The sequence below is a fragment of the Lontra canadensis genome, unplaced genomic scaffold (genome assembly GCF_010015895.1).
Source record: "Lontra canadensis isolate GAN:19392208 unplaced genomic scaffold, GSC_riverotter_1.0 scaffold63, whole genome shotgun sequence".
Lineage (NCBI taxonomy): Eukaryota > Metazoa > Chordata > Mammalia > Carnivora > Mustelidae > Lontra > Lontra canadensis.
In genome coordinates, this window is record NW_022631057.1 from 9,656,209 (window position 1) to 9,679,478 (window position 23,270).

The following is a 23,270-nucleotide window of genomic DNA, read 5'->3' on the forward strand; positions in this document are numbered from 1 at the left end:
GGAGCACATGTGCAGTTTCCCTAGGCTATATACTAGGAATGAACTTGTTGGGTCACAGATTACATCTATCTTCAATTTTGCTAGATAATTCAAAACTATTTTCCAAACCTGGTTATGCCACTAATTTTTAAATTTCAGTTGTTTTACTTCATTCATTTTGAGATTTTTTTTTTGTTCTTCTCCAAATCTGCTTGACAATACACTCCCTTGTTTTTTAATCATATGTGAAATGTCTTCAAGTCTGCACCTTTACTTATTGAATGTACTATTTTTTTTAAAAGATTTTATTCATTCATTTGACAGAGAGAGACCACAAGTCGGCAGAGAGGCAGGTAGAGAGAGAGAGAAGGAAGCAGGCTCTCTGCTGAGCAGAGAGCCTGATGTGGGGCTCGACCCCAGGACCCTGGGATCATGACCTGAGCTGAAGACAGAGGCTTTAACCCACTGAGCCACCCAGGCGTCCCTGAATGTACTATTTTTGATCATTCCAAAACAAAAACTTTGCAGGTTTGATTCTGCTGTCTCAGGGCTTCTTGACCTTCGCACTGTTGCATTATGAGCTAGGCAAGTCTTTATTGTGGGAAGCTGTCCTGGGCATCGCAGGATGTTTAACAGCATCCCTGGTCTCTACATGCTAGATCCTGTAACTCACATTTCTCCCTTTCCAATTGTGACAACCAAAAATATCCCCTGCAGGGCAAAATTACCCGGGACTGTGAACCACTATGCTTTCTAATTTTTTTTTTTCTTCTGGGACCTCACTGATGGGGTCTTGTTTCCTTCTGTTTTGTGATTTGTTTTTTTACCATAAGCTCATGTTGCTTAGGACTATGACTGTGGAAATTCTCTAATGCCTGGGTTGAAGGTGTTTTCCTCCCAGACTGTTTCTCATTTGCAACTGCCAAGCACCTGAGGGCACTGGCAGCTCAGGATCCCCACAACAGTAAATTCTTAACTGTGATTATTTGGGCTACCTAGATAGTGTAAAATTGGGCAGCAACTCTGCTCAATGCCTAGCTGGTAGTTGTTAATTCTCAAGAGAGATGTTTTTTTGCTTTCTATTCAGTGCAAGTAGGTAGAGCATGGCTTAATTTTGAATTTGCCCTTATAATAAACTGTGCTTTGGGCTCTAGGTTTATAGGTTTATGCTGGGAGTGCAGCCCCTCATTAGACTCCTCACCTTGGACAAGCCCTCCAGCGCGCTGTGAGTTTGTGAAAGTTGAAGCTCATTGTAAATGCTGACGTCAGTGTGAGATTCTCGCTGGATTCTGCTTTCATGGCTTGAGGCTTCCAAATTCATCTTTCATTCTCTTCCAGTCAATTCATGCATTTAAAAAGTGCTGTTTTTATTTGTTGGTTTGGTTTGTTTTGCTTTAAGAAAAAGCCCCAAGTCAATACGGCTTTCAATACATCTTTAAAATACCACACATAAGCTTGAAAAGTTGTCTGGCATTTTGCTGTTTCTAAAGCTGGACAACCTGGATCTTATTCATGAGCCTGCTCAGAAATATAGATACCATCCTGAAACGTTCTGATATCCTTGTTTTTAACTGTTGTAGCTTGCTGAACCAAAATAGCTGAGTTTGACACAAGTTCAATGTCATTTTCTTCAAGAATTAACTCAGATTTCTGGGCTTGAGATACTGAACAAGCAACACCTGGCCTCATCCAAACCCTGTGGATCTATTTGTCACCCAATAAATTTCAGATTTTAACCAGGGAACCATTCTCCTGAGTAACGACGTTGATGGGGAAGTGAGCATACCCAGACCTCAGCTTGTAATGGAAGCCCAGTGTAATGCCCTTGATCGTGTTCTGTACATGACTACAGAGTGTGGATGGTAGCCAGTTCTTTTCTAGGTCCCACCATTTGAAGGACGAAACCTCTTCTTTTTCTTTCCAGGGAGACTGCATTCTACAGTGATGTGATTGAAGACTCTTTGCAGGGCTCCTCTGGGGCCCATCAGAGTAACAGCACATCAGAGTGATGTCAACATGTTCTGGAATGTCGGCAGTCTATGGCTGAAAACGGTCTTCATTCTCGCAGTTGATGAGGCAGAGTCAAAAGAAGTTTTCAGTGGTTTTATCTGTTATTTTTAGTTGCCTTTAGTGAGATGATCAATCAGTAAACTCCTCTGCTATATTTGGGCTCCTCTGAAGCCCACCACTTTTAAAAAATTAATACCAGTAGTGAAGATAGCTGAACAAATGTATGGATTTTTAACAGCCACACAAAAGCAGTACAAAACCGAATTAACATAGTTGATACACAAGTGCACTCCTGTGCACCTGTCCTAGATGTGGGTCAGTTTGGAGAATATCAGTGAAGTCCATGCGGACCGGTGTTTAACGAAAGGAGTGGTGGAGTGTCCTTCGGTCAGGTATGTGTCAACATAGACCCTGGGTATACATCGCTAGTGACTGTTCTCAGTGTTAGTCTCAGTTGTTGTACAGAAAGAAGGAAATGGGCCCAAACATCACCTAGAGTTAGACCACACAACAGATGCATTATTCAGTGCATTCTTAAATTCTAGGAAGCGTAAGTCCTCTTGACTTAGTTGACTTTGGCATAGTTGACTTTCAGCGTAGAAGTTCCCTGGAGATGAAGCCCCATTGGTAGGGCTGACGCCCCATGGTTTGGATCCATCCTCAGGTTCATGAAAAGTGGCCAAGAGCACTTAGGGCAGATTGCCAGGGTCGGAGTCCAGGCACCCCCACTTAAAAGGTTTTGCTTCTCAACCTGTGTCTCTGTTTTACTACCGGGAAGTAAGACTAATACTAGAAACTACCCCACAGATTTGTTGTACAGCGTGTATGAATAAGTGCACATAAGACACCAAGAATAGTGCTGGGAATATATAAACACTCAGCAGATGTTAACTTAAAAAATGCAAAACAAAAAAACAAAACAAAACAAAAAACAAAAAAAACCCACCCCAAAACCAGAAACTTGGAGCAAAACTCATACTTAGCAAAATCCAAGAATTTCTCCTAAAAGGTGATGTCACACCCATCAGAGAGCGCTGCGTTTCTTTACCATTGGTGGTTTCACTGCACTCAGAGTAGTCAAGCAATAAGAAAGGAAAGGAGATGCCAGTGGTCAGTCACTGAGTCTGTGGGTCCAGCTGAAGTTCCGCGCGAGCATCTCCTCCATCTAATGCATCAGCAGTGTTTTACTTTCAAGATGGGAGTGTTTACAAGTCTTGTCACATCAGTGAGACGTGAGCCGTCTGACGTCTGATGAGTTAGTTGGGTCCTTCAAAGCCTTTTAATTCCTTGTTGCAGGAAAGCAGTTCAATAAATCTTTCCGACAACTTTCCATGATGTCATCACTCAACAGCATCAACATAAACAATGTTTCCATACTCCGCTTTATCTTCTTCCAAATTTCCAATAAACCAGCAAAAGCCCACAAAGAGAGAAAATTCAGTTTTGGTGACTTGCTCTGTGGAGTCATGTAATGAATGTGATTTTTGCCAAGTGCACGGTCCATACTAAAAAAAATGATGTCATGCCAACTCCTGCCAATGGGACTAAACTGCTGAGACCCTTCTGCCGCCATCTTTGCTTTTGTATGTGGGAGCCCTGTCTATCTGCAGTGAGCTCTGTTGCATGCTTATAGCCACACTCTTTTTAACAACCTCTTCTTGGGAGGTTGAGGTCTGGTTTTGTCAGAAGTCTCTGGTGGACTGCCTTTTGGGACCAGGGGGCCAAAGTGTTTCCCTGGTCTCAGGGAGAGAGCCGAGCCTGGTAAGTGTGGGTCTTGCTTTGAGTTTCTGCACTTTTTGCTTGTTTTCTTTAAGTTAGCCTTTGTTGGGCACTTACTCTGTGCCAGGAACTATTCTAGGTGCTTTCCATTGGATTCATTCAACTGGGAAGGCAATAGGAAGCCTAAGCCACATTTGGCTCTTCTCAATGGGGTAGGGGCAAAGCAAGAGAGGTCCAAGTTACAACCATCATCTGCTTGCAGACACACCTTTGCCCTGCACTTCCTGATGGCCCCACTGTCACCCAACATCTGAGGCGGGGACCTAGAAGGACCTCCCTCCCTTCCCATATCCCATCTGCTCTTGGCCCCTCATGGTCTCTCCCTCACTGGCTTACCTTTATTACAGCACTTTTCACAGTGATCTGGAACCATCTATCTCCCTGTCCATCTTTCCGTCTGAGGACAGAGATTGTCTTCCATCTCTGAATGCTTGATGCCATAGCAGACCCTCAAAATATGTTCATTGCACAAACAAATACTGTTCTATCATTTCTACATAAGAATTTCTCGGGTTAACCATTCTGTCCCCATCCCATTAACCACCCCAGTTGAGGGTCCTGCTCTTTCCCATCAGAACTCTTAAAGTAACCTCCCAACTGATGTTCCTTCTCTCCACTTTGGCTTACCACCCACTTTCCTCATCCTCTCAAGAGGCATTAAACACTGCAGTGCTTCTTTTTGCCCTTGAATAATTCAAGGTCTCATCACGTGCCTCTGTTTCTCCTGAGTCTTATGTTTGACTATGCCAAATGGGAGTGTGTGTGCGATGTGTGTGTGTGTGTGTGTGTGTGTGTGTGTAGGTTTCAGTGCCTTTGCTCATGTGCCTTCTACCTAGGATGCTAGCCCCTTTTCTCTGCCTGCTAATCTCCTGCCCATCCTTTGAGACTCAGCTTGTGAGGGCTTCTGGGACTCTAGAGCTTCCAGCTTCACAAGATTAGATCTCTGGTTGAGCATTTGTTGATTGTCATTGCTTATAGATCAATGTCCCCCTTCCTACCTACTAGACACTGATCCCCTTAAGTGCACGGTCCATACTAAAAAAAATGATGTCATGGGGGGGCGGGACCTGGGTGGCTCAGATGGTTAAATGTCTGCCTGTGGCTTAGGTCATGATATCCAGGTCCTGGGATTGAGCCCCATGTCAGGCTCCCAGCTCAGCGACGAGTTTGCTTCTCCCTCTCCCTCTGCTGCTCCCCCTGCTTGTGCACATTCTCTCTCTTTCTCTGTCTCTGTCTCTGTATCTCTCTCCAGTGAATAAATAAAATTTTATATAAAAAAAAAAGATCCTGAGCTTGGTATCCCTACCTCTTTGGTAAGCTTTAAAAAGATAATGGAGGAGGAGCAGGAGGGAGGTGTACATCTTCTGTGTACGGTGAAAACTGCTTTCAGCCCAAAGACCCTGCAGGAAGAGCCCAAGTGGACACCGTGGCTGACATGGCTGTGAAGATGGTCCAACCCCCAGAACATGGACTTTTACTCCAGCTTCCTTGCCTCATCTCTCCGTCTATGCCCTCCTCCTTCCCTCTCTTCTTTTCTTTTATTCATTTTCCTTCCCTTCCTTCTTCCTGTTGCTATTTAGCATTAATCCTATGTTGCACAAAACAATATTATGGCAATGGTAATGGGAATAAGTGATAATAATAGCATACCCACAATTCTGCTACTGAAACAAATCTGATTGCTTTCATTTGTCTAGATTCCCTTCCCATCTTTGTATGCCCACATCATTTTCAGAGTTGTAATCATAATGCAGTTTTAATTTTGTAGTCTACTTTTTAACTTAATATCAGAAGCATTTTCCATGCTCCTACACAGTCTTCATAATTATCATTTTAATGGCTGCATAATATTCCTTAGAATAGATATGCCAAGTTTTACTTAACTGTTTCCTTTCTGCTGGACAGCTCCGGTTTTTCCCTGTGGCAGAGTGCTGTCATACCCAGGATCTTTTACTTCTCTTTCTTGCTCCTCCCTGCTCACTCTTCTTCACTTTCTCTCTCTTCACTCTATCTTGTGTCTCCTTCTATCTCCTTGACCATAGCTGTTTCCTAGAACACTAATTTGCCCCCAAGTTGATATTGAGGTCATCTTAGAAGGACCCAGGATTTTGAAAAAAAAAATTACTATGAATTGGTTATAAAATGCTCTTAAGGTTCCTTTTGCTATTTTTGTACCCTTAAAACAGTGTAAATGGTTAACCTTCTTGCCCCCAAGGGGTAAGAACACAGGACTGGCAGGACTATGAGAGAAGGCTCAAGCCTATGACAGGGACTCAGTGTTTGTAAGGGAAGGAAAAGAGAGACGACCTGAATGTCTATCGATAGGGAAACAGCTAAGGAAACTATGATGTGTCTATGCTCAGAATATTATATATCATTTAAAGGGATTAATAGGGGCACCTGGGTAGCTCAGTTGGTTAAGTGTTTGCCTTTGGCTCAGGTCATGATCCCAGGGCCCTGGGATTGAGCCCCACATCCCCCACCCTTGCTCAGCTGCTTCTCCCTCTGTCTGCCACTCCCCCTGCTTGTGCTCTCAAGTGAGCTCTTTCTCTCTCAATAAATAAATAAAATCTTAAAAAAATAAGGATATTGTTGTAGATCTGTATGTACCAGCTTAGATAGATAAGACTTTCTTTTTAAAAGTGAATTTAGTTGCAGAATATTTCTAGTTACAACTTACATAAAAAAATAACAGCAAAACCCAAACCCACATGATAATACCTTGTATTTTCTAGGGCTACATACCAGCCTAGCTGGTACCAGGGATCACCTCTCTGTTTAGGAGAAAAAGTGTGGGTTTGGGGGGACCAATCGAAGGGAATGGAGCCTGAACTACAGTGGTTTCATTTTTGTTTTAATCAAGGAAAATGCATTCACGTATTGCTTGTGTAACAAAAAATTAATTAAGTGAATTAAATGTTGCCCCTGTTGTGTCTTTCTGCTTGCATTGTACACTGACCAGCCCAGATTCAGGGGTTGTCTGTGAAGAAACGAAATGTTAATAAGAGAATGCTGCTAAATATGCAAATGTTCTTTTGGGAGGAGGGGGCTTGTTCCTTCTCCCCCCGCCCCTGCTGGTATGTAGGCTGTTTCAGACAGTACTGGTGGAGCCGGGTGGGGAAGCTCTTCCATCCAGGAGATGAGGATGCCACTGATTTCAGTCCCTGCCTCTCAGCCAGTTCTCCCCACCCCCATCCTGGCAGGTGGAAGCTGAGGGTTTTGAAGTGTAGTCTCTTATGCTGAATCCTGGATGGAGGACAACAGATGGGGCCACACAGCCTTGCTGCTCAGACCGAGGGGAACAGGTGGAGGCTCTGCTGGCGATTCATGAGTGGTGCAGGCAGGCGGAGTGCCCAGCTCAAGGCCGGTGACAGCTGGGCAGCACGTGGGCTGGGGAGGGAGCAGCGGCACAGGGGTGCGCTGGGGTGGGTGGGTTCAGCCATGGAGAGGAGGCACGAGAGGGCAGAGGGTAAGGGAGGGAAAGAGGGAGAATTCCTCTCGCCCACCCCCACCCAGCCCACCAGGGAGATTGGGGCGGGACGGAGGTCAGAGGTCCCAGGCTGACCTGAAAGGCTTCGGGAGCAGCAGGAGAAGTGGACATGGTGAGGGAGTAGAGGGTTCCTTTTCTGCCCCTTCGCCTTCCTCCCCCACCCCCAGCTGTCCTCTACCTAGCCCTAAATCCGAGGCATTTGGGCCATTCCAGCAGCTGTGCCAGGCCTTTGGCTGGGTCAGGGCCCGGGCAGGCGAGGGAAGCAGCTGTCGCCCTCCCTTGCAGACCAGGGAGAGGAGCGCAAGGAGGTGACCAGGTTGGGAAGTCATGAACACATGAGAGGACAGTCCACACTTTTATGCCCAAAACTCCCACCTGCCTACTGCACCCCTCACCCCATCTCTCTTTAGTAAAGTGAAGAATAGGAAAGGTAAGGTAAGAGAACTATGAATATAGTGATAATTATCAGTAACACTGACAGAACACTTACTGTATGCACAGGGCTATTGATTTCATAATTTATCCCCGTATCCTTCCAACAGCCCACTATGAAAGTATAGTAACTTCCATTTTACAGGTGAGAAAACTGAGGCTTCTTGGTTAAGTAACGTTCTCGAAGTCAGACACTAAGAAGGGACAGAAGTGAGATTTGATGTCATATTTGTTTGACACAAGAGACCAAACCCATAACCTTTGAGGAGAACTGATGGAACAAAGCTCTCACAGAGAGCCAGCCGTCCCCCCATTTCCAGAAACAGCAAGAACTGGATGGGCCTAAATTAGCCTTTTTCATTGTCAGAACGGAGAGCAGTTAGATGAGATAGGGTGGAAGGTAAAGGAAACTAGAAAATCCTTTTTCTCGGGGGTTTTTCTGCAATAGGACAATCTCATCCCTTTGGGCTGGTTTAGGACACCTGGCCTGGAAAAAAGGGAACCAAGCACTTTGGGCGGGACATCATGAGACAGGCGTCTCCCCATTCCCTCTGCGTGGGCAGAATTGCTGGCTTGCCTAGACCCCAGGCCCCTTGGTCTTATCTTAGAGCTTTCTGTCTGAGCAAGACAGAGCCAAGGAGCCGGGGGTGGGGGTGGGGGTCGGTTGGGTTGGGGTGGGGCACGGACTGTGTCTCCCTCTGGCCTGGTGCGCTCTGCCCGTGGTACATCCCACCTGACGTGACGCCTGGCGTAGCGCACCTGCGAGTTGCCCTAGCCTGAGCCCAGGTACGGCTTCTTGTCCCAGCCTCAGGAATTCGGCACAGAGCGGGCTGGGTAGAGCGAGAAGGGCGGGAGCGGGGGCAGCCCAGGGCAGCTCCTCGCTCCACGCCCAGACTCCCGTCCGGCCAGCAGGGGGAGCCCGAGGCCCAAGCAACAGCCCCCAGCGGGGCGGTTTCTTTTGGCTCCGTTGCTATGGGTCAACGGATCCACCCACCACGCTGAGCCTTAGTTTCCTGGTCTGAGAAATGGGAAAATAATTCTACTTAATTCATCAGCAATGCTGTGGGCTTTAAATGAGTTTTAGACAATAAAGTGTTGCTAGACTCTCTTCCTAATCTCTTTGTTATTCTGGACAATCCGCATTCAGTAAATGTTTCTTGAGCTCTGCTAGGCACTAGAAACCCATTTTCAGTCCTGGATGAAGCCTGTCTAACTTGTGGGCCGCGGACAGAGGTTACAATGGAAAATCTTGGCAACGGGAGGGTTCCTCTGTGCCTCCCCTGCCCCTGACCAGATAGAGTGGATGGCTCCCACAGAGTGGCGGGCATTCCAGCAAGCTCCTGTTTATTCCTCTGGCCTGGAATTTGGGGCTTTGGGGTGGGCCCCCAGAAGATGCAGGGAGACCAGGCCACAGCCCACCCCTCTGCCCTGGCTTTAGGAAAATGCACTTACTGCAAAGAGCTTTCCCACACGACCCAGGGCTCTCTGGTGACAGAGCCTTGGGCTAGGGGCAGAAAGGCAAGGCAGATGCGAATGGAATAATCCCTGAGCAGCATTCACAGTTCTGCTTAAAATCAGGGTGAGATGAGCTGAGAGAATGGGCTGAAGCCAGGATCTGTGGCCAAGCCTGAGATTTTTCAAAGGTCTCTTGTCTGTTCTTTTCCTAAGAATGTGGCCCCATTTGGAGGCTGCTGTGCGACAACGGAGTCAGTGCCTAGTGGTTGGACTCCTGGCTCCCATCCCTGCTGGGCGGGGCTTCCATCAGCCGATGGATCTCTGTGGAAGCCTGTGTGCAGGCGGGCTTTCCAGCTCTTTCCTTCCAAGAAGGTTCAGCTTCGGTCTGCCCTGCCCTCCCCCACCCCTAGGACACAGTCCCCAAAGCACCTGATAAGGAATTCAGCGTGACAAGGTGACTGTTCACACTGGTTATGCTGCTTTTCAAATTCCAGATATTTTGTTCCCTTGGGGGATATGTTGCAAAGAACCATGGACCCTGAATGGGAGACCTGTTTCAATATCAGCTTTTGGTGTTCTCAGGCCTCCCTCTGAGCCTCTGTGTTTTAACCTGTGAAAGGGAATCATGAGAGCTTCTGCAGCAGGCAGCAGGACGATACCTCGGATAGATGGGACAAAGGTCCAGGCACGTGGTCCGGCCCCTCTTTCTGTCTGTATCTCCCTAAAACAAGTGAGAACACATGTTCACACAGAAACTCATACAGGAATTTCATAGTGGCATTGTTTATAATAACCTCAAACTGGACACCACCCAGATGTCTACCCACCGATGAGTGGGTCAACACAGTGTGGTACAGACATGTGCTGGAATATTCCTCAGTCCTCAGAAAGAATGCAGTACTGACACATGTACTACACAGTTGAATGCTGAAGACCTTAGGCCAACTGAAAGGAGCCAGCCACAGAGGACTGCATGTATGGTTCCATTCATACGAAGGCTCCAGAAGAGGAAAACCCACAGAGACTGTGAGATTAGTAACTGCCTGGATCTGTGTAGGAGAGGATAGGGGTTGGGCAGCGAATGCTAATGAGTGCAAGGTTTTTTGTTTTTTTTTGAGGGTGACGAAAGTGTTCTCAAATTAAACGATGGTGACAGCTGCACAATTCTGTAATTATGCTGAAACATCATTGAGTTGTACACTTTAAATGGGGGAAATTTATGATAGGTAAGTTAGAGATCAATAAAACTGCTTTAAAAAATGCAACTGGGTGTCCTGAATTTAATCTGGAAACTCTTCTTCTGTCCCTCCTTCTCTCTTTCCCCCAGTCTTCCTGGCCCTCTTCTCGTTCTCAGAACATACAGAAGGTTAACAGGCATACTTCTCTTTCTTGAAGGGCAAGGGAACAGTTGGATGTGCAGGAAGGACTAGGAAAGCATCAGGGAATCCGGAATCTACCCTGCCTCGATTTCCCCTTCTGCTCAGTGTGAGGACAGGAAGCTGGGGATCCGTGCCCTTGCATCCCGGAGATGATGTCTGGGGATTTCAGGAAGGTGGGGGAACATGGCAGGATGGGTGGGCTGTGCGGGGAGCTCTAATGAGTCTGGTACATGGTAGAGCCGACTCGGGGTCTTCCCGGCAGTGGCGGGGTGTAGGGGGATGGCACAGAGGTACGTCTTTGGCTGCAGTCCCGGCCAGAGAAACCAAGAAATCCATGGCTGGCGCCCTGTGGGCTGGGGTCAGGTGTGGGGCCAGGCCATGGGTTGCCCTGTGAAGAGTTGCTGGTGTCTGGAGAAGGCTGAGTCTTTAATTGGTGCACAGCCTGACAGGGCAAACCACTGGCCGCGTGTCTTGTGTGGGGGCTGGGGGGGGTGGGGAGTTGGGGAGAGACCGGCTGGGGCAGAAGGCCCAGGGGCCTGCCCTCAACACTCAGTGTGGCGGGGAGAGAGGGGCTTGGAGATGGTGGAGATGTACCTCCAGGTCTGTGAGCATCCAGAGCTCCGTGCCCAGCCAGTTGTCATCAACCACTTAGGATGCTTGACAAGTGGGGTCTGTTCTCGGTTCCTCTTCCCTCTGATTCATCTCTTCCTTGCCCCTGCTTCGCTCCCTCAGGCTGTGCGCATGCTCAGATCTCCCGCCTAAAACCAACCTCTTTTTGACCCCACTCTCCTGCAGCTAACCGTCCATCTTTTATTCTCCTCCCTGCCACTCTCTTTCAAAGCCTTGTCTGCACCCGCGGCCCCCCCTTTCCTACCTGCTCCAGCGCTAACTCTGGAGATAGTGCTTCTCCCCCCACTCCTCCCCCCTCTTGTCACTAAATCCTATCACTTCCCCCTCAGATCCTTCACGGCTGCTCTCCAGGCCCGAACCACTCAGCACCCTTCCTCCCGAAGCACCTGCTACCCTGCTCCTCCCTCTGGCTGTTCTTCCCCGTGCGGTACCGTGGCCACAGCCAGCTTCTTTCCAGTTTTTCTTCCGCAGGCTCCCCCTGAGCGATCTCCTCTCTCCCAGAGCTCTGACCGCCATCTTGATGGAGACGACCCAGCTGGAGCTCTGACCGTCTCCTGGGTCATGTCCCCAAGCCTGCACGCCCTTGTGCCTGGGGATGTCCCCTTAAGCACATCCCACGCAACCTGTCCTCTCCCCCCCCTCCTGAAAGCTGTCCTGCTTCCTGTCCATCTCGAAGTCTCCTGCTTCCTGTCCATCTCGAAGTCTCCAGCACTCCCCAGGAGCCCCAGCTAGAAATCCAAGTCATCGCTCTCCACTCTCCCCGGCTGCTCTGCGTCACTGGCCAAGGAGCCTGGGAGTCCCATGTGACATCTCTCTTGTTCATTTTCTCTGCTCCCACAGCTTCCTCTTAGGTCTGGCTTTTAATCTTCTTTGGCCAAGACAGGTCTTCCTGTCGTACCTCTCCCTCCTGCAATCCACTCCGCACTGGGCCGCGGAACGGTCTTCCCAAAGCATCTTTCAGATCCTTCCGCCTCCTGCTCAAAAATGCCTGGAGGCTTCCCATCACTAATAGCGCAGGTCCTGATATCTGTCTAGTGATTTACACCCTGAAAAGTACTTTTGAACAAATAAAACAGGTAATGTAATTATTCCTCTTTTATAGAAAGAAGGACCAAGGCTTAGAGGGACTCGGTGAGTGGTTGGGGTTCACCCAGTGCTGCGGGGGAGGGGGTGTGTGTGACTGGGGCTGAGGCCTTCTGGATTCAACTGGGTGCATGGCCCATGCGAGTCTTCTCAGCCTCCCCCGGGAGGCCACCAGCAGCATGGCCCTCAGCTATCACCCTGCTGCCCAGCCTGAGGTGAGCACCCTAGCCACGGCCCTGGTCTTGCTCAGAAACGCCGCCTCCATGCCAAGCACTTCTCCCCAAACTCAGAGCACCCGGCTCCTCCTCCAAGGCCCCCAGGCTGGGCTGGCCCAGTGAGCTCTTCTCTGTGGCATCTGGAACATACCCCCTGGAGCTCTAGCTAATTCTGAGTAGGCTTGATGCTAGTCCTGTCCTCTGGGTGCCACACTCTGAGCTCTTGGACAGCACCTTGGAACAGTGTCATCTTCATTGTAGGTCCCTAATAAATACTAGTTGTGCAAGCTGATGAATGGACGAGGCTGTTGGAGAGTCTCTTCTCCAGGAACCCCTTTCAGACCAATGGGTTCAGTGATTCCAATCACCCCCCGACCCTCACTCATCCTTCCAGGAGTAAAACACACCACATCTGGGTCAGTCCCAGCTCTGCCAGGTAGGTGGCTTCCGTTGAACCTCACCTGGCTTCAGTTGACAATGGCTTTGCTACCTGCCATTAAGTGGGATGCTCTATATGGGACATAATGCATGTCTTTATAAACTGTGGCTGTGTACCTGGTGCACCTTTATTCTCATGGAAGTATGTATCCATTCGATGCTGGTTCTGCCTGGTGTGCTAGCAGTACCTCCTCCCCCCGGTGAACTGGGGAGGCTGTGAACACCAACCGGGGTTTGAAGGGCTGGTGCTCAAGGGGTTCCCTGAGTGATCCATGGGGCCGGGGGCTGGGGCAGGGCTCATTTCTGGATGTCTCCCCCTGGCACCAGGCTCTGCCCCATCTCATGGGTGGGTTTGACCAAGTTTATTGCCCCTCTGGGTCTCGGTTTCCTTATCTATACAACGGACATGTTGGGTTGAACTTCAGATTTTCAAGTTTTTTAAAGCCCCAGAGCCCATTAAATCTTATATTCAAATAAAATCTCACACCAGGAAGCCACCTGTAAGATCAGTCAGAGCACAGATCCTCTAGCTGAAGTATGGGTGGCTTTGCGAGCCTCCAAGACCTGACTCTCCTTCCCAGCCTTGGGGGGCCTCTGCCAAGCCCTGAAGGGTCCTCAGCTCCCAGTGCTACTCGCCCACCCCACGCCACTGGTGAGAGGGCTGCCAGCCACTCTTCTGGGCCTGGCATTTTAAGCTCTTTTTCATCCCTGTTGAAATTCAGCAAGACTGGGGGCAGAAGGAAAGGGGAGGGCATGGGGAGGAAAGACCGAGGCTGGAAAGACATCCTGATCCTCCCAGGAGGGATGGATATTGCTCAAACCGGTGTTCCCCACCTGATTGGAGCTTTCTGGAAATCATGGGGGAGACTTCAGTTTTCTTATCTCTCTATCCCCAGGGCTTAGCTCACTTTCTGATACAAAAGAGGGGTGCAATAAATGTTTGTTGAATAGGGTAAAAGAATGAATGAATGAATGAACAAAGGAACAACGAGGCTGACAAAGACATGAAAGTGACATCCTCCTTCAGGAACAGTTCTGTGCTGTCTGGAGGAACTTGGACTAACTAGCCCTGACCCAACCCATGCATCCCCTGCCCTCAGGAGCACACAGGCACGCCGGGGATACTCAGGCTGCACTGAAGCTCCTTCCCCAGCTTCTCCCCAGCAGGAGCCTCTGACCTGGGAGAGGGAAGAAGATATGAGGAGGCAGAGAGACCTACATTCCAAATCTGAAGAGGGAGGGAACTTGGGGGAAGTCACCACAGGGCCTTGGAGGTGGGCTCCCCAGGGGAAAGGCCAGGGGCTTCCCAGCCATCCAGAAATCCTTCCCCTTCAACCTGCCCGCCCTGGTGCCGCCCTCCTCCCCCCTCTCCTTGTGCACAATGTTGAGAAACACCAGAGGGACCAAAATAACCTCCCGCCTGCTGGAAAGGGAAAAGAGACAAATCTTAAAACCTCATCCAGTCCTCCAGGCTTCTCTAGGGGCCTTGCTGGCCTTGCTACCCCATCCTTGCTACCCCGCCCCCTCCCCGGGAATGGCTTCCCTCCTTGGATAGGCCCTTCCCTGTCTAGTTTGGAGAATTCTAGGAAGGGGGGCATGGAAGTTTGCCCCTCAGGAGCGCTACACTTCAGCCCTCCCTCTTCTCTCTACACCCCTGCGTCAGCACAGAGACTGCTGGGGTGAGGGGCCTGGAGAAGCCCAGGATAGGTAGCCCAGGAAGGAAAGAAGGAGGATCAAGAAGTAAAGGGGAAAGGGGAGGAATGTAGGCCCTGGGAGCATTTAGACTCATTGTGATATTTTCTTACTCCCAGAGCCGCATGCTAGATAGAAGCTTTTCATTGGGTCCCTTTAGGGGTCCCCAAACTGGTCCTTGTGGGATTTAGCACAACTAGCTACACCGAGCAATTTCTAGAATTTTGCACTCCCCTACTCCTTCCACTGCTGACACTACCCCACCTGCCTGGTGCTGCCTACTTGCCTTACGGATAAAATTTCTGTGCTAGCCACTCTCCATAAGTCAGCTCACAAAGCCCTCGCAATTGCGGTGAGGTGGTATTTATATGCCCATTTTATGGGTGAGAAAACCAAGACTCAGCTGTTCAAGTCAGGGGAAAGCATGGAGGGTCATGTGTCTGCAGAGCACTAGTAGACCCTGGTATGGGGTGGGTCGTTCTGTCTGGGGGTCCTGGATATACTTCAAAAGCCAGAGAGTTTTTGGCTCAATGTAAATTCTGGATATCTTGTTCTACGTGTTGCGCCTACACTTTCCGACATTGTCGTTTTCCCACTATAGACCTCCAACATCCTCCTTCCCCTGCCACAAAACTCTCTTCCTCTCAGTCCTGGAATCTGCTCCAGTTGGAGTAGCAAGGACTCACAATTTTTCTAGGTGGAAGGCCCAGCACCCATGGTCTCCATCTTGGCCACGTTTCCCATCTTAGAACGAACTTACCAGCTTTTGGAGCTGGAGAGAATTTCCGTTGTCTAAGCTGGCCAATGGGTAAACGGAAGCCAAGGGAGGAAACATGATTTGCCTGGACCGCCCATCCAGTGAGTGGCAGAGTAAGGCCTAGAAGTCAGCTTTCAGCTCTTCTGACTCTTAATTAAGTGCTCTTTTCACATCACCAAATGGCTCTCATGTCCAGGAGTGCTGTGTTTGCCATAGACACTCCCACACTCCCTCCTGCCCAGAAGACTCTGAGGAGATGGCGTGTTTTTTTCCAGAACAACTCTCTGGGATGGACCCTGACTGGGCCAGCTCTGTTCTCAAACAGGCCAGTCTAATCCCCCAGGAGTCCTGGCCCCAGGAACAGGCAGAGGTTGAGGGAGGAAGGGAGGGAGGGAGAGAAAGAGGAAAGAAGGGAAGAGGATTTTGGTTCATTTTACCCAGAACTGAAGAAAAACAAATGATCTACAGGTAATACACAAACATAGCCACTACATATCAACCACCCACAGTAAGAAGAATAGGGGGTGGGCTCAGGTGCCCTCCAGAGCAGAAGATGCTGGAAGGTTGGATAGGGTGATGCAATCCCCTCCCCGCTCCCCGCCCCCTCCCCAGGCTGGACCTGCCTGGGTCTTGGCGGGGGCAGAGGTTTTCTATCAGCTACATCAGGGAAAATCAGGGGGCTGAGTGAAAATTAAAAAAAAAAGCCTTGATCCCAAAAGAACTTGGGCCAAGACAAGGGTTCAAGGCAGGGGGACAGACGCACAGGTTGGCATGTTCACGTGGCATGGGGAGTAAGCAGAATGTCGGGATGTCATTGGGAGTGTTGAGGAAGTCTGCAGAGGAATCGGAGGGAAAGGAAGGGAAAAGAAAGTGGGCACTACCCCCTTTCTCCAGCTGGGCTCTGGGGAAGGACTGCAATTTGGCTGCCCGAGGCACAGATTCCTTGCTCCCCCTGAAGGCAGAAATGGAAGTGATCTTTCCCCAAGCTCAGTTTCTTCCGCTTCCCCCAGGAAGACTCAACCCTTATCTCCTCCTCCCGGCTGCTCAGCTTCCCGCCCCAGCCCATCCCCACTGTGCCTCAGCCAGACCGCTCCCCCCTCCACAGAAGCCTTATGCTCACCCTCCTCTGGGCAGAACTTTTTTCTGGAGATCCGGAGACCCAACAAGGGGGCAGTGCCCACAGGGTCCAGGGTGTTGGCCGGGTGGCACTGATTCTCTTTGTCTGACAACCCGACTCTCTTTGTCCTCCCAAGCCCTTTTCCAATATCCATGAACAAGGATTTCTTAGGTCAGAGTCTTGGCAAGACACAGTGTTCTGGGTGAGGGTCTGCCCGCAGGTGGCCCTTGGTGGGTCCCAGTCATTCACCTAAACTGTAACTGCACCAGGAGGCAGCCAAGGGAGGGATCAGGATGGGGCACAGTGTGGAGAGCACTGTGTCAGGAGTCAGGAGTCGGGAGCCTGGTTTCTGACTCTGACCCCCTTGGGATTTTGCTGTGCGATCTGGCAGAAGTCCCCTCCTTCCCCGAGTCTGCTTCTTTATCTATAACACGAGGGGATTGGACTGGATACCTTTTGGCTTAGGTATTGTGCCACGAAGAGGGAGGAGGAGGAAAGAAAAGGGGCACAAGAGGGAATGACAGTGGCAGAGATCATCTTAGGAAGAGAGGTCACTCCTCTCAGTCCCAGTGCCCTCATTTGTAAAATGGACATTGCTAATAGGTGAATAAGCAGTTCTGAAAGATAGAGGAGAAAGGAATATAATGACTCAGGACAGAGCCTACAAAGTAATGTGCTCTGGAAGGATGTTAGTTTCTGAGAATAGGCAGGGGCTGGCTTCATGGGAGAGCAGGGTTTCAGCAGTGAGGGGTAGGAGCGTGTGTGTGTGTGTGGGGTGAGGGTGGGGGGGCTGCTTCTAGCCGACGGCTGGGAGGGGGTCCTGGTGGGGGGAACCCTGCAGGTGAGAGGCCAGGCCGCCGGGTGCAGGGGTTCCCTGCGGCCAGACCGGGGCTCCGGGCATCTCGCATTGAGAAGCGAGACACTGAACACACGGAGGCTTCCCGTCTGTCCACTCCTGAGGCTGGATTCATACACCAGACCCTGCGAAAAGCTCACATTTTCCCAGCTTTTCTCACCCAGAATCACTTCCTTTGTTTAGAGGAGGGGGTGGGGGAGGAGACGGAGGGCGAGGAGGGAGGGGCCCGCGGGTGCTGCCGCCGCCCCCGCCCCCTCCCGGTGTGCGGAGCCGGGTTGTCACTCAGCTCCCGAGCCGGGGGCGACGGAGGCGCCGGCGCCCGAGTGGAGTCCCAGCCAGCGACCATCCCCCTGGACCTGACAGGCTGGCCCTGGATCGTGCAGGCATCCCCGGAGCGGGCGGCTGCCGAAGGCGTCGAGCGGGAAGGGCGCTCGGACACAGCCGTTCAGGTGGCTAGGAGCTCTGCCAGCCCTGGTGACCTTGGGTAAGTCTGTGCCTCGCCCCCGTGGCTCCCCAGTGGGGATGCAGGAGAGGGCCGAGAGGGGCTACCAGAACGCCCTTTGCGGCAGGAGCGGGGGAGAGTCGCTGGCCTGGGAGGGTCCCTGCAGTGGGACCAGGGCGCTGCTGAGAGGTGGGCGCCAGGCGCGGCTGGGGTGGGTGGCGCCAGGCACGTGTGCGCGCCGGCGGGCAAAGGGGCGTCTGCGCCGCGATCTGCGGCTGGGCTCGGTCCTCCAGCCCCGCGCCTGCCAGCCCCGTCCCAGGTGCGACATCGGGGTGCTACCTCTTTAAAAGCGCCCGGGGCTGAGCCTCCGCCACACCATGTGATTGCTTGAAAGGCCGGGCTGGGAGAGCTGCGGCGGGAGCCCGAGGACGATGAGCCGCCGCGCGGTGCCTGGAGCCCAGCCCTGCCCGGCGCGGCCCCGCAGCATTGCGCGCCGCCAGGTGCCCAGAACTTTGGGAACCGCCTCCGGGACCCCCTGGTGGCCAGCGGGCGGGATGGTGAGCTCCTTGCGGCCTCTTCTGGGGACTGGGTGGGCAGAGCCAGGCACAGGGACCCCCGTGGGGGGTGTGTGCCGGCCGGGAGCTGCCTCACACCTGATAAAAAAAGCTAATGGAGGAGTGAGCACTGCTATTTTAAGTTTTTGAATGGAACCTCTGGGGATGATAAAAGGAGGGGACAAAGATTAGGCAGAGAAAGGGCCAGGGAGGGTTCCCTCCAGCCTGGGCAGGCACTCTATGTATATACCAATTGGGGTAACACTCCAGAGGACAGCGGAGCTTCTTAGCTGCAGGGGCTCCCCCTGCCGCTCCCAGGCAGGCCTCCCCACCCCAGGCTTCTGTGACCACAGGTGCCTGCCTCCTGACCTTTGGTGCCTGGCTGCTGATGTGCCTGGCCTGTGTGTGCCATGCCGCCCTCCATCTCGGCCTTCCAGGCCGCCTACATTGGCATCGAGGTGCTCATCGCCCTGGTTTCTGTGCCCGGGAACGTGCTGGTGATCTGGGCAGTGAAGGTGAACCAGGCTCTGCGGGATGCCACCTTCTGCTTCATCGTCTCGCTGGCGGTGGCTGATGTGGCAGTGGGCGCTCTGGTCATCCCACTCGCCATCCTCATCAACATTGGGCCACGGACTTACTTCCACACCTGCCTCATGGTCGCCTGCCCTGTCCTCATCCTCACCCAGAGCTCCATCCTGGCCCTGTTGGCAATCGCCGTGGACCGCTACCTCCGTGTCAAGATCCCCCTCCGGTGAGTCCAGAGCCGCTGAAGGGACCCGCGGCGCCCCACCCTGGGCCCCAGGCTGGGTGGCTTGAGAGAGGATAAAAGGTAGAGCCGAAGACCCCATGGAAGCCAGAGAGTCCCTGGGCCATTGTGCCCCAGCCCTCACTCTGCCTTCCTGTCCCCTCTACGGTGCCAGGCTGAGCCTCAGTGGAAGTGGGGGTGCGGAGGGGGCTGAGTAGCGGGAGGAATGGGAACCTGGGAGTGCCCAGGACCCCAGAGCCCAAGCTGCTGCGGCTTCTCCTGAGCTGCTTCTCCTGGCCAGGGAAGCCCAGGCTGCCTGCCCAGCCTGGGGTGGGGGGTTGGAGGGAGCCACCAAGACGGTCACAGTGAGCACTGGGTGGGAATAAACCATGCTCCCATGTGGGGATGGGGAAGGGTCCAAGCAGATGGCTAGAGTGGGGTGAAGGTGTCAGGATGGTGGCCTCCCAGGGACAGGAGAGCTGCTTCTCCAGCTAGAGACCCCGGCAGGCTTCCTGAACACACTCTTTAGCTCTCGTGTTTTCTGGCTCTGCGGCAGTCAGCTCCACCCTCCTCGGCTGTCCCGTGGAAGCCTAGCGGTCTGATCACCTCTGCCCAACTTCCACTCACGGGATCTCGGTTGCAGGCAGGAGCAGGGAGAGATGCTGGTGCCTGGTCTTGAAGCCCCCGTTCTGTGGCTAAGCTATGTGTGACTTTGCCGGTCACTGCTAAAGAGCTGACGCTGGGTCCAGGCAGTGCCAGGGTGGGTGGCCTGAGAGTGGCGGTCCTCAGGCAGGCGTTCCGTCCACGCTGGGGCCTGCCAGGCCACAATCTCGTCACCAGGCAGTGCCTGGGCTACCAAGTGCCAGTGAACGCCTGGGCTCACGGCCAGTCTCTTGCCAGCCCCGCTGGGACACTCTCAGGAGGCCCGTTGGTCACCAACAGATTCCCTTTCTACTGGGGAGCTCCGGCCAGCTCTGGCACCTGCCATCCCCAGAGTAGCTTCCATAGCTGGGACATGGGGCCTCTGGCCTCACTTGGCAACTTGCCTGGGCAGGCCTAGGCGCCCACATTTCTCCCGGGTGTGTTACATTTGTGCACGTTTACCTTTTCAGAGCTTTTCTTCATGCACCATTTTTTCCCCTATCCTCCTCACGAGCCTCTAAGGGAGGTGGAGTAGGAGCTGGTAAAGGAGAAACTTTGGAAAGACCCAGGGGGTCTCCCGAAGCCGGGTGGGAGCACAGCCTAGATTCCACTGCCCACCTTCCTTCCTGACTCTCCCTGGCCCCGCGCCAATATGATATGCCAGTCCCCATGCCCTGCGTACCTCCCTCACAGCCTCCATGTTCCCAGGGGAGGTGGGTGAAACTGCTGCTCGGGGGACAGGGGGAGGTAGAGAAGGAAGCCTTGTAGCCGCCCGTGGGCGCGGCTGTGGAGGTGCCCTCCTGCTGCCATTCGTCCCAGGCTGCGGCTGGGCTGTGCAGAGGAAGCCAGTCTCAGCCCATTAGGGCTGCCTGGGCCTCCCAGCCCGGCCATTCTAGCAAAGTGTTGCCACATTAGGAAACTCACTCAGATATGCAGATGTAGGAGGGCTGCTCGAGAAATCCTATTTGCTGAGCGGGTGCCAAGGTGAACCCAAGGCCTGATCCTGATGTGACAGAGGTCACAGGCCTGCAGAATGTGCCCGACTCGCCCTGTGGGAGTGGGGGTGGCTGAGGCGGCAGGACTGCAGGCTTGGTCTTCCAGGGCGCAGCTGTGGTTGCTCCTTGCTCCAGCCTCCAGGAGCTGGGAGTCTTGGGGAGTTGCCTTTTGAGGGCCAAGGCAGGGGGGTGCCTGAGACAGAGAATACAGATCTGGGCTCAAATCCTTGCTATGAGTTCCTAGCTGTGTGCCCTTGTTGTGAAGCTTCAATTTCCTCATCTACAAAAGGGAACATTAGTAAGAGTGCCTTCTTCGGGCACCTGGGTGGCACAGTTGGTGAAGCATCTGCCTTTGGCTCAGGTCATGATCACAGAGTCCTAGGATCGAGCCCCCGCATTGCCCATTTCTCCCTCTCTCCTGTTTGTGTTCGCTCATTAATAAATAAATAAAATCCTTAAAAATATAAAATGATAAACATCATTTAAAAAATAGTAGTACCTTCTTCCTAAAATGATGGGAAGAAGATAATAAACTCCTATATATAAACACTTAGCACGATATGATGCACTTAGTGTTACCTGCAAGCCATAAGTGGTATGTTTATGTGTGTAGCTTTATTAACCTTATTAACATCTGGCTCAAAGTGGGTGTGAACAAGCCAGCCTGGGCGCCGCACCCCACGCACACTTGCGCTCTCCTGCAGCCATGCACATGCCCTCCCGCCAACATGTGCATGCACGCGCACACACACGCACACTGCATTTCCAGGGAGGTTTCAAAATACTGCTACGTTATATTTATACATGTCTCTTCCTCCTTGGTGGCTTGTCAGTGTGTTCAAGGCAGTGACCTGAGCAGCCAGTGCATGTTGTCCATTTCTGCAAATTCTCCAGAACGCCTAGCTCAGTGCCTGGCACAAGGCAGACACTCAGTAAATGTCGATTGAGTTGGATGAGTTTTCAGAGCTCACCGGCTTGAGCCTCCATCAGGCCTTCCAGATGTCTGACCTCTAACCTTCTTGCTGGGAACTAGACCTCCCCTGCATTCTCCTTCAGGGATCTGACCATAGCTGCCCCGACAGCCCAGGCCATTCCTTCGGAGCTACGCCCCAGCACTGCGTGGGAGGTCCTGCTGCTGGACAGGAGTCCCTTCAGGGAGGAAAGGCGGCTGGGGTCTAGCTCCTAAGGCCAGGATCCTGGAGCCTGGGTTGATGGGCTGGGCCACTCCAGACCATGCCCCATCCCTTCCCCGTCCCCCTACGAGAGGAAGAGGATGAGTTCGAGTCAGCAGTCTGCTGGGCCTGGGAGAATATCTCTCAGCCGAAGGTCCCCCTGCACTGGGCTTGCTGCCCTGACAAGCCAGGCGGAGGCAGATGCTGTGGACACTGGGGAGTACTAGTGCCTGAGCACTGGGGAGGCATCTGTGGGGTGGCTTGGTGACAGAAGTGAGCCTGGGCCCCTCACCAAGCAAAGTGTGGTTTGGTCAGCCAACCACAAATTTTATTTCATTCCATTCGGCACAACGCCAAGAGAGAAAAAAGCTTCACATCACATAGTATGATCGAGTTACCAAAAAAAAAAAAAAAAAAAAAAGAGCGAGCTCAAATTGTTGATTCATCAATAACGTGTGGTCATTTACATGTGTTTTGTATCTTATTTGCATAGCACCTCTGCATGCCTGGTAATCCAAACCCTGTTCCCCCAGAGCTCCTACTTCTAGGGAATCTCCAACGTTCATCCACCACCCCTCACCCTGAATTTCTTTGGCGGCCTTCTGACGCCAGGGGGCTGGTTATGGGGTGGGGTGCCAACAGGGGGCTCCCCGACCAAAGCCCTGTCTGTGGGAAGGAGCCCTGAGCCAGGGCTGTCTCCGGCCAGAGAAGCTGGGGTGGCGTGAAAGGGTGGTAGGCTTCTGGGAGCCAGAAAACCTTGAGTTTGAGCCTTGCTCTGTTACTACCTAGCTGTGCATCCTTGGCTAAAATACTCAACCTCTCTGAGCCCCACCCTCACCTCACCCGTTAGGTGATGGGACTAGATCTGAGGCCTCTGAGCGTCCTTTCAACTCTAACTCTATGGTTCTTCCTTATTGCGACTCGGGCTGGTGTGGTGCTGAGACCATGGGAGGGGTGTGTTGGGTTGTATTTTCTAGTTCCCAGGGGTTCTGAGTCAGGCACAATGCTATGTGTTTTTGTTTGTTTTTTACATGGTTCATCGTATTTAGTGTTCTGGCCTCTCACTCGCAGACAGCATTGCTATCCCCATTCAGTAGACATTTCTGTAGATACACTGAAGTCTGAGGGCCAGGGGAGTTCAGTGATTTGCCCAGACAAACATCTTGTCAGGAGCAGAGATAGGATTTGAATCTGGGCTTGTCTAACCAGACGTCTCTGAGCAGTGAGCCCGCAGGTATCTTGAATCAGACCCACAAAGCTGTGGGATTTATGGAGGAGTTTCCTCAAGGCTGCCAGTGGGGTGATTTTTCTCCTCTGATCTTTGCCAGTGGACTCTGCACTCGGCTCGGCCGTGCTGGGTGCCTCCCTCTCAGACTTCCTCACCTTCCCTCCAGTGGGCAGTGGAGCC

The 23,270-nt window shown here is 52.1% G+C and overlaps 1 protein-coding gene and 1 pseudogene across 2 annotated transcripts in view; one reads left to right on the plus strand and one right to left on the minus strand.

Annotated features, from left to right (window-relative positions):
• Nucleotides 1-1,485: 1,485 nt before the first annotated feature.
• Nucleotides 1,486-11,670, minus strand: LOC116879681 (annotated as a pseudogene).
• Nucleotides 11,671-17,560: 5,890 nt separating this feature from the next.
• The window catches only part of ADORA1 (adenosine A1 receptor), a 31,503-nt gene continuing 25,793 nt past the window's right edge, over nt 17,561-23,270 (plus strand). The window contains exons 1-2 of one of the 2 annotated variants that reach the window (XM_032878312.1): nt 17,561-17,796; nt 18,662-19,059. In XM_032878312.1, the coding sequence (XP_032734203.1) occupies nt 18,719-19,059 (341 nt within the window). In that variant the 5' untranslated portion in view covers nt 17,561-17,796; nt 18,662-18,718. Of the gene's footprint in view, nt 17,797-18,029; nt 18,312-18,661; nt 19,060-23,270 lie in introns of those variants that run through there. The other variant, XM_032878310.1, reaches the window with a different exon arrangement.